The sequence below is a fragment of the Ochlerotatus camptorhynchus genome, unplaced genomic scaffold (assembly GCF_037179485.1).
Source record: "Ochlerotatus camptorhynchus isolate MF236.1 unplaced genomic scaffold, CSIRO-AGI_Acam_v1.1 ptg000919l, whole genome shotgun sequence".
Taxonomy (NCBI): domain Eukaryota; kingdom Metazoa; phylum Arthropoda; class Insecta; order Diptera; family Culicidae; genus Ochlerotatus; species Ochlerotatus camptorhynchus.
The window spans coordinates 66,415-77,200 of NW_027041367.1; the positions used below are offsets into that span (position 1 = coordinate 66,415).

General features: G+C 39.6%; 1 protein-coding gene across 1 annotated transcript; it reads left to right on the plus strand.

Moving 5' to 3' along the window:
• Window positions 1–290: 290 nt before the first annotated feature.
• Polr2M (RNA polymerase II subunit M) lies at window positions 291–2,381 on the plus strand. The gene is made up of 2 exons (XM_065238720.1): window positions 291–450; window positions 503–2,381. The coding sequence occupies exons 1-2, from the start codon at window positions 299–301 to the stop codon at window positions 1,341–1,343; spliced, it is 993 nt and encodes a 330-aa protein (XP_065094792.1). The 5' UTR covers window positions 291–298; the 3' UTR covers window positions 1,344–2,381.
• The last annotated feature ends 8,405 nt before the right edge of the window (window positions 2,382–10,786 follow it).

Genomic DNA, 10,786 nt, shown 5'->3' on the forward strand with positions numbered 1-10,786 from the left:
GCTGCAGTACCTAGTTGCCATTCACCTTGACACCAGTCCTGAAGTGACGTTTCTTCACACACATTTTGACAGTTCCTTATGGGGTTTTGCGTTGAAGTGAGAGAATAAGAAAAAGTCCGCCATGTTTCACACATAGACTGACAGTTACATATGAGATTTCTCCATAGGAGTAAAGAGTTACAGAGCTCTCGTCAACGCCAATCTCTTTTACTCAGAGACAAAAAAATAATGATTGGAACCAGAAAGTGAGGTTAGGGACCGTGCACTGCTCTATTCAATGTCTCTGGTGGCGGACATAATGTACAACAATCCGATACTTACAAAGGTGCCTGGCGATATTTTGTGTGGTAATAAAAAAGAAAAGCAAGGTTACATTCAGGATATCAGCAAACTTAACAAATCCGAGTTACTAGATCTCAAAAGGCGTCAAGAACTGTTACTTCGGAATAAGTAAGTTAAATTTTGTTTCCTGGAAGTACATTAATTTAACAATGTTTCACAGAAAACAAATTTCAAAATTGCCGGATAAGGGTCTCAAAATCGAAAATTTCTACAAGCAAATTCTAAAGCAACTGAAGGTTTATGAGAATGTTGATCGCGCAGCAGAAATGTTCTCAGAGCTAAACATAGTGGTTGGAAAAAAATCTCTGGCGAATATGGAATGGAGTGGAAAACATAATGCTCAACACCATACAGACATTGTTGACAGTGATGATGAAATCGATGATCAGAATATAGGTCCATTGAAAATCTTGGCTCGTAGTACGAACGTCGGAAAAATTATTACGTCCAAATCGGAAAAGGCCTTGATAACACGACAGGATCTTGAAGACATTGAAGTTAAACGAGAGAAAGCGGAATGCATTACTACAGCTGATTTATTCGAAATTGATTCAGGTAGTCAGATTATGGATCGTCTTTCTACCCAGTCAGATAGCAAACACTTGCACATGATGTCAAAGACAAAATTTTTACCATTCCGTACTACGAAATCAAATGTGCACGATCCAGAAAAGGAAAAACATCGATATAAAGGACACTTAAAATGGGAGAATACATCAGCAACACCTCCGTCTCTTACACATTCTCCAGCTAAGGTACTATCGCTCGAAGAATCCGTGCAATTGCAAGAGGAAAAGAACAATTTACTTCAACAAGCCCAAGAACGATACACAGAAGAACGATTACTGCAACGGCAGGAAATCAAAGATAAAGTAACGTCATCTATTTACAGTGACCTTATGCAAGGCTCAACCGGATTAACAACTTCTCGCGATGTATCAGATAGTGAAGGAGAGATACAGGATGATGTCGAATATGATTCTGAAACACAAGATAGTTAGTTCTACGTTTATTTAACTTAAATACATACAATACATTAAATTTTAATTCATTTGCATTTTTAATCTGGGACATTTACTTTGAAATACATAATTTCACTCCAATACACTAGCATTTATCTATGAAGATACATAACGACATGGCGTATGTAAAGTGACTTCCAAAATAGAGCGTGCATTATTTTATGAAAAATGCAATTCGGGCTGAACAATCCATTAGGTCCTGTTACATCGATTCTCTCCATTGACATTATCTTTCGTTAATAACTTGGGTACAGAACCGTTTCTTGTCGTGTTTGTCATATTAGAAGCTAGATAATATCGATCTGTGTACTGAAAATTACTGGGAATGTCTTAACATGACCGTGAGGAGTAGTTTAGGTTGTTGCAGACGAAGTATGAAGTATAAACTGCTCCATTTGCAAAATAAAAGCATTTTAAGAGTGCACTCGTATACCTCCCCGTGGAAAATTTTGAAACCATCATCACTTTCATAGTTCTTCTATTCTCCACGAATGCCAACTTTGATTATCCAAATGAGTGTAAGCTTGTTGGTAGGCGTTGGCCAGATTTGGATTTTTCAGATATAATCCTAAATAGGACCTAGATTATTTAATACTCTAGTAACCTCAAGTCCGTGCTCTGTCACAATGTTTCATTGTGATTAATCAACACTCAAAGGGCATCTTTAGCGGCGATCCAATTGGTTGGTTTGGTCTAAAATTTTGGAACAGACCCAGACCGAGCCCTTGCAGTAGTGGTCTATATTTTGTTTTTTTTTCTAAAATGTAATTTTTTTAAACCAGTATAATTCTCGATCTTTTTTTTTTTAATAATTCGTTTATTTTTCCAGGCTTATTTGCTGTAGCTTTGCGGAGCCGATATTCATTGTTTATACAACAAAATTACTTAAAACTAACGTTAGTAAAGCGGGGGCAGATTACTCGCGGCTGTCTCGAGGTTAGGGGTAACAAATTGTAACAAATGGATGGCAGGGTAGGGAATGTGAACACAAGGTTTGGAGAGCAATGTGCTCTTGATCTCGAATTCTCGAACTAGGCGACACTCTGATGAAAAAGACAAACATGGGGGTACACCGATGGGCAGCTAACAACTTGGGAGAACACAAGATGACACTAACTACTAAATCCTCAAATCTATCCGTTTTAAAAACATAAATTAAATTCAAATAGTCGAGGTCTCGGCTCGCCAAGACATCTCTAACGGGTATCGCGGGTTGTTTTCCTCGGACCCTGAGGGATGTGGATAACTCAAATCTGGCAACACGGTGTAAGGTACATGACCAAACAACATGCTCGATATCGTGATAACCATTGCCACACGCACATAAATTGCTGCCTGAGAGCCCAATTCGATAGAAATGCGAGTCTAACGAGCAGTGATTGGACATAAGCCTTGATATAACGCGTATAAAGTCGCGGCTCATGTCCAACCCTTTCAACCATCGTTTGTTCGACACCTGTGGGAGAATAGAATGTAACCATCTTCCCAATTCACCATCATTCCATTTTTGTTGCCAAGAGAAAAATTCGTTGAAGGCGATTTGTCGCTCAAAAATGTCGCCTTCCATAGCGCCCACTTTAGCCAATGAGTCCGCTTTCTCATTACCCGGAATTGAGCAATGAGATGGGACCCAAGCTAAGGTGATAGTGCAGGAGCAGTTAGATAAAGCACTCAGTTTAGATCGTATTTCAGGCAGGAAATACGAGGAGTGCTTCATCGGCCTCATTGAACGAATAGCCTCCAATGAGCTAAGACTATCCGTGAAAATGAAATAATGGTCAGAAGGTAGTAAGCGAGGTAGTAAGGCAATTCGCTCTACTGCGTAAAATATAGCTCCGAGTTCCGCAACGTATACTGAGCATGGTTTCTGTAGTTTATACGCTATGAAATTGATTAAATACACCAAATCCAGTGGAAGCATTTATGGTTGACCCATCTGTGAAAAATCTTTTATCGTTACTTACATGGTGGTACTTGATTGTAAAAATTAAGGGAACAACCATCGACCGATGGTGATCTGGTATTCCATGAATTTCTTGCATCATGGTCAGATCAAAATTTACAGAGGAACTATAGAAGGCTTGAAAGCAATCACGATTGGAGATTAATAAAGAAGGACCAACCTCCAGCGTCATGTACTCATAGTACAAACTCATGAATCTTGTTTGAGGATTTCGGTCGAGCAGCTTCTCAAAGTGTTCTATTACCAAAGGATTCATTACTTCACAACGGATGAGAAACCGGAAAGACAGCTCAGCGAAACGATCTGTCAGTGCGAGAACACCCGCGAGTACTTCGAGGCTCATCGTATGCGTCGGGTGCATACAGCCTAGCGCAATACGAAGGCAACGGTATTGAATCCGTTGCAGCTTAAGGATGTGTGTTTTTGCTGCGGATTGGAAGCAAAAGCTACCGTACTCTAAAACCGAAAGGATGGTTGTTCGGTACAACCTAATCAGATCTTCCGGGTGTGCTCCCCACAAAGTTCCGGTAATTGTACGAAGAAAATTAATCCTTTGCTGGCATTTTTGTTTCAGATACGCAATATGTTTTCCACATGTGAATTTGGAATCGAACCAGACACCTAAATACTTGAAAGATATACTTTGAGTGATTGTTCTACCCTTTAGTTGAAGCTGTAACTGTGCAGGATGATGCTTCCTAGAAAAAAAAAACAACCAAATCAGTTTTCTCCGGAGAGAATTCGATACCCAGCTTCATAGCCCAAGTAGACAAATTGTCTAAGGTATCTTGCAATGGTCCTTGCAGGTCCGGTGCACTTGGCCCTATAACGGATACAACGCCGTCATCTGCAAGCTGCCTTAGCGAGCAATTTTCATCAAGACAACCATCGTCTTTTACATAAAAATTATAAAGGAGGGGGCTTAAACATGAGCCCTGGGGGAGACCAATGTAACTAATTCGTGAAGTTGTCGAGTTTCCATGAGAAAAGCTCATATATTTCTCAGACAACAAGTTGCTCAAATAGTTGTTCATAATTGGTGAAAGCCCACTATCGTGGAGTTGATCCAAAAATTCTCGATCTATTTTGAACTGAATTTGGATCAAGACAAGCACTGCTCCAAACTAGTTTGACAGCTGTCGCACTCGAGATTTTGTTTTGTTTTGTTTCGTTGTTGGGGTTTTTTTCAGCAAAACAAACCGATTTAGTTCCTCAATTTTCTAAGAAACGTGGGCGGAACAATCGACTGCTGTTGGTGTAGTTCCAGGCCTATCGCGCTATCGGTGCTGCTGTTGCTGCTGTTGCTGCCGGCCCTGTCGTCGCAGCTGCGAAAGAATCACATGGGAGACATCCGGACGCTTCTGTTCTGCAGGATTTTCCGGGCATGTTCTGGAAACTCCCAGGGAAGTGGCCAGTTTCTGACTTTGTCCAAAACTCATCATGTGACACATCAAATCACATTAGATTTCAAAAGCAATATCAAGGGTAGTCAAATATAGTGCACATAATCATGTTGACCCCTATAGGATATGTTCCGGGCACCTTCAAGGAAATGGCTAGTTTCTGATTTAATCCAAAACACATCATGCGCCACATAGCAAATCACATTAGATTTCAAAACCAAGATCAATGTAAGTCAAATAATGTGCCCAAGACCACCTTTCTTACTTCCAAGCATCTTTCAGGAACTCCTAGGGATGTGACTAGTTTCTGATATGGTCCAAACCCTGTGATGTGTCAAATCTCACAGAAATAAAAAAAATGGTGGGGTTGTGTACAAGACACGACCGCATGGTTGACGTAGACTACGTTAAGCTGTGTAGTGAAATTCTCGTGCGTTTTTCTAGATATTGATATAAAATACAGTAGAAGTAACTGTGGCATCCAACGCCAGTTCACAACTGAAGATTTAGATTAGTGTAAATACAGGAACGGGATGAACGCAGAACGACTAGGGGAGAAGTAAAAACGTGTAGCTTGCGATCAGACGCTTTTACGAGAACCGGAAAATGAAGAGATTGTTTTAAAACTGGATATTAAATAAACTGTAATTAGTTGTAGTACTAAGATCCGAAACTGTATTCCTCACATTTGGCGACGCAGGATAAATAAAATGTAAGTAGAATATTTTTGCGACGTGAATCTTTTTCGCAGATTCTGGTGATAAAGAAGCGAATTTCAGTCGAAATGGTATGCATCATTCTTTGAAGAAGGGGTGGGGTTCGAGCTATGCCCTTCTGTAAAGCTTGGTTATGTCAACGGATGAAGGAGTTTTGGTTTTTTTTTCTTTTTTTTTGCCTTTTTTTTTTGTTGTCGGTATCGGAGGTATAGTGCTATGGTGATTTATGAAGTGGAAGCGGGAAGACCGTGTTTTTGGTGGAAAGATGGAATATGCTGAATCGCATTTTATTTACTTTTGTGTGTGTGATGGGTATTAAAAGAGAACTGTGTGAAGCGAGCAGCGGAGCACACCGTGAACAGAAAGATATATGTAGTGGAGAAAAATGTTGGTGGGTTGAAAACATGAATACATAAAATATACTGGGCGATTTGTATGCAATAATCGATTCTAGATTGTTTACATAAACGAAAAGAAGAGTTTGCCATCGTTTGATGATTGTTGAGGGAATCCAAAGCCATGATAAAATATGTTATTCTGATAACTGGAAAAAGTTATACATCTGAGGATGTGTACAATATGAGTAAACGGGTTCACCATGAATTGAGCGGGTTCACTATAAAAATAAGGCTTATTTGTACAAAGGTGAGTTCGCTAGGAGAAGGCGGGTTAGCCATGAGAAGGCGGGTTCACCATGAGAAGGCGGGTTCGCCATGAGAAGGCGGGTTCGCCATGAGAAGGCGGGTTCGCCATGAGAAGGCGGGTTCGCCATGAGAAGGTGGGTTCGCCATGAGAAGGTGGGTTTGCCATGAGAAGGCGAGTTCGCCATGAGAAGGCGGGTTCGCCATGAGAAGGTGGGTTCGCCATGAGAAGGCGGGTTTGCCATGAGAAGGCGGGTTCGCCATGAGAAAGCTAATGCGCTATAAGTATGTGGGATCAGAATTTATAAAAGTTATTAAAAATAGTATTGATGTATAACTACATTGAAGATTAAAGATACAAAATTGAAAGAATTAATAGAAACAAATAACAACATAAGAATCATGCGACCATTCATGACTTTCAAGATCATTTTAAAAGATTTGTTTTCTTAAATTTTGGAATAGGACAAGCAACGACGGCCGAATCAAACCGTTTTTGTCCTCAATAGAGTCTTCACAACTCCCTCTGGCCTGGTCAAAATAGAAAAGGGATTTGAAATCTTATTTTGAATCGGAAAAGATCATTTCCCAGTACGATAAACGCTCTAAATTATTGTATTTGGGTGGTTCTGATTTGAGGGATATATACGATAATCTGCCCGACACAGCTCAGGTATCATACGTGTTGAAAGATCCACCATATTATGATGTGGCCATTTCCAAACTCGACGCTCATTTCGAACCGTTCCGTCGTCGAACGTATGAGCACAAACGAAGTTACAGACGACTTTCTCCGAAGAAATTAATTAAAATAATGTGGTTCTCTGTAATAGAATTTAAGACCACTTTCCGCCGCTCACCGCCAGGTTCGCTAGTATTTTTGATTTGAATTAATTCAAGTTGGTTTTGTGTGCAATGATCTGGCAACTCGCGAAATTTTGATTAGAGTGAAAAAGTAAGAAACAGTCAGCGCGGGAACCGTGTGCATTACTATAGGTACGGCAGAAGGAATATAATCGACTCTTTCGTTCTCACGGTGTTCTTACGCATGATCCAACCACAGACAAACAGACATAACTCTCGCAAGTTTTTCATCGAACAAGCATTTAACGGAAAATTTAAAAGTATCGTAGTTGGTAGTACCGCCACCTGCGGCGCGCATAGTCAATTCCCTTGCGTTTGACGTTTACGCACTACCGCCATATATTCAGTGTAGTGCCCACCACAGTGTACTCAACAGATGGCGGTAATGTTTTAGCGACGACGTTTCACAGTGAGAAATATTCAATGTGTTATGTCTGTTTGTCTGTGATCCAACGTTACGTCACACTGGATTATGCATAAGAACGTCGTGATAATGAAAGAGCAAAGTTTGTATGTTTGGGAGCCTCGCATTCAACCCCCATTCCCACAACATCCATTTGAAACGGGCCAGATGAAGTGGGCTTGTGTAATTGAATCAGTGATTGCTAAACATTGCATTAGGTCCTAAGTAACATTGACAGATTCTCTTCGTCGACTTTTTCTTTGTATGCTCACGGCTAATTAAAGACATTCCCAGGTTTTTTCTGCTCACAGATCGATAAAAGAAGTTTTTATCTAGTATCTAATACGACAAATTCAACAAAAAACAGTTATGCGCTCAAGTTATTAACGAAAGAGAAAGTCTACACGGACAGAAAATTGTTTGCATTGAACCAAACAAAACTTTAGTTGTATTTAAACAAACAATTCCGGTTGAAATTATATTGCATTTTATTGTTTCTATAAAACTTATTCAAATAAATTCAACATAAGATTCTTTTTGTTTTAATAAGCCACTTTTCAATTGCAACTATTGTAAAAATAACAATATTCTATTATTAAGCCAACAATAGTTAATTTTAATTTAGCATTTATTTGCTGTGTCTATTCCCCGGGCCATGAATACAAAAATAACTACCAACTATTCCCTCGTTTTCACCCGGACAAAAATGTAAATAATAACAACAAATTTCTCATTTGATTAAGTATTGTTTTTAATTGTGAATTTCGGGAAATAAGTACGAGATTTCCGAAAATCTTGAGACTTGAGGTAAGCAAGTAAGCTGCAGTTGAAGCTGCAGTTGTTAAATATAATCAATTTTTAAGTTTTTTTTCCTTGATTTTTTTCCGTCGATCTTGTTTTCCGTACTGAGTACCAATGCTCCCGACGCCAGGAATGCACCTCCCACACCTGGACCCTACATATCGACCCATCAACTCATGAACCGGTGACCAACGGCTTTACTTCCCTTCCCGAAGGAAGGCGTGATCAGTGATTTTATGCCTCAAAAATTCAATTGCAATTCTGTTTGTTGCAAAAAGAAAACAAAACACAAAAAAAAAATCGACATTATTTTTGAATCAATAAACATATTGTTATTTCTACTGCGTGAATTGTCAGCCTTCATAAAATAAATTTGATTGAATCAACAAGAAATCTCTTTTAAAAACAAACATATTTTCTTGTTGACCCAGCTGCCAAATTTGACAGCTTACGTCAAAACCATGAAAGCTCTTGTAAATTCGAAAAGATTTTCTTTTTGATTTAACAATCCATGGGTTTTAAGGGACAACAATACTGGATTGTTGAAACAATAATGATTTCTTTTTGCAGCCAAAACAACATGAAATTCTTATTGCATTTACGTCAAATATTATTACGCTTAAAATATTTTTTTCTGCGTGTAGGAAGAGAATCGATCAATGTTACTTAGGACCTAATGCAATGTTCAGCTTGATTTTCTTGCATCATAACCGGCAGCAGCAACATCGGCAACATCAGAGTGGTAATGGCGAACATGGGTGCCAGTTGTCGGTCCAAATCAGGTTTCTCCCCGTCGTCGTGGTCCTTCCCGCTCTGGGAGAGAACGAGCCGTGCGAGAGAAACTAATGGGCTAGCTTTAGGCTCTAACGACCGACCGGTATCGACACGGAATCGGTAGCTTCCTGTTTCGATGTATCGCTCGTTTGGAATGTTTGCGGTTCATTCCTGGTTTCCTTTTTTTTAATCTTTATTAAAGAGATTTTTAGCCTTAGGCTAGTTCATCTCTAGTTCCTGGTTTCCGGATCCTTGAGTTCGATAGTTCAAAAGCATAATGGTTAAGTTAATTTTAATCGTCTAACGAACAACTAGAGGAGGACGAGGTCGGTTCTTTCCTTCATCTTCGATAACGATTTTGGTATTAATTACTTCGGCAACACGGTCATTAAAGGGGCACGTCTTTCCATGTCGGTTGCGGTTACCGCAGTGTAGGTGGAACGGAACTTCAACTTTATTTGTAGGAGTGGTCCTTTGCCCCTATTGATGACGATGCTCGGCTTGGGTGCGTATGTGGCTTGGGTGGAACATTAGCATTGACCTATCGACATGGATTGGGAGGTGTTCGTAGCTTGCTACTGGTAGATTAACCGTGAGTGATAAGTTGCCACTACACCGTGAAGTGACATCGGTAATAAGGGCCAACGTTCACTGTTGAGAAACATCAATTGTAGCACCACTTGCGGAACCTCTTTGATTTTGGAAGTAAATTTTGGCTTCTGTTGCTGAATAACTGTTGCTCTCCCAGTCCCATGTCTTCTCGGTCTCAGATGACTGCACGGAAAGTATAATCTACTATATTGGGGGTTTAAAGTAAACGCAATGCACCTATATGTTTTTCCAGACTACATTGTGAATTCGCTACGAGCACAAGTGCATTCAAAAATACTATACACTATAAAAACGCATTACGTAGTATTTTTAACCGTACATGCTACTTTACGATGACTTTTTCCCTAGATTCTACTATGGAATAATTGTGGTTTTTACTATGTTCTGTGATGTTTCACTATGGCATAGTATTTTGTGTTTTGTTTTTCAATTTTGCTATTTTTTACTTACAATTTTACCAAAATGAAAGCCACTTTAATAGATGCATTAAAATATTCAACAAATACAAATCAGTAACAAACATTCATGCGATTCCAACTTTGATGATAGATGACGTAATCCTCTATAAGCATTGAGCTTGGTATCGATGATAGTTGGTGTCAGCACCCGCCTCAGCAAGCATCGATTCTGCAAATGGCCTGTTCTCTCGGACTGTGCTCATCGTACGCGCCTTCCTTGTGACCAACACCGTGCAGAGATATTAAAACTTGCGCTCATACGCTCTCATACTGCAGCGGATTCATCTAATCCATCTACAAAAAAATGTAAAAATTTAACATCATCATCAGTTGCTTCTTCCCCAGCGAACGAAAAATAGTTTTCATTGCCATTCGCGCAACTGTCAGCTCCTGTACCATTGCGAAAACTTTCATACGTCAAGGTATGGCACCAGGAAACAGTTGCCAGAATCTTCCAGCCGTACGTACATTCAGTAGATAAGAAACTTACCCTTTGTCGTGGTACTGATCCAAACTTCAGCATCGGCGTTGATCAATTGCAGCAGACTGTTCGTTTTGTATTTCATGAAAAAAATAGCTATTTTTGCTGTGCAGTTCCGGGGAAAACTCAATGAAGGAAGCATGCAATATTCGTCCATCGAGGGTATTATTATGCGTCGATTTAGCGATGCTGATGCTGAGCCGAAACATCCAGTCTCTTTCTGCAGTTGCCTTCATGACAAGCTGAAAATATGTGGGAGGAAACTGATCTAATGTTTAATTTAACTTTGATTACTCCAATCTTATT

Coding starts and splice junctions, on each gene's coding strand:
- Polr2M (XM_065238720.1), top strand. CDS start 299: ATGTACAACAATCCGATACTTACAAAGGTGCCTGGCGATATTTTGTGT. Junction 451..502: donor GAACTGTTACTTCGGAATAA/GTAAGTTAAATT, acceptor AATGTTTCACAG/AAAACAAATTTCAAAATTGC.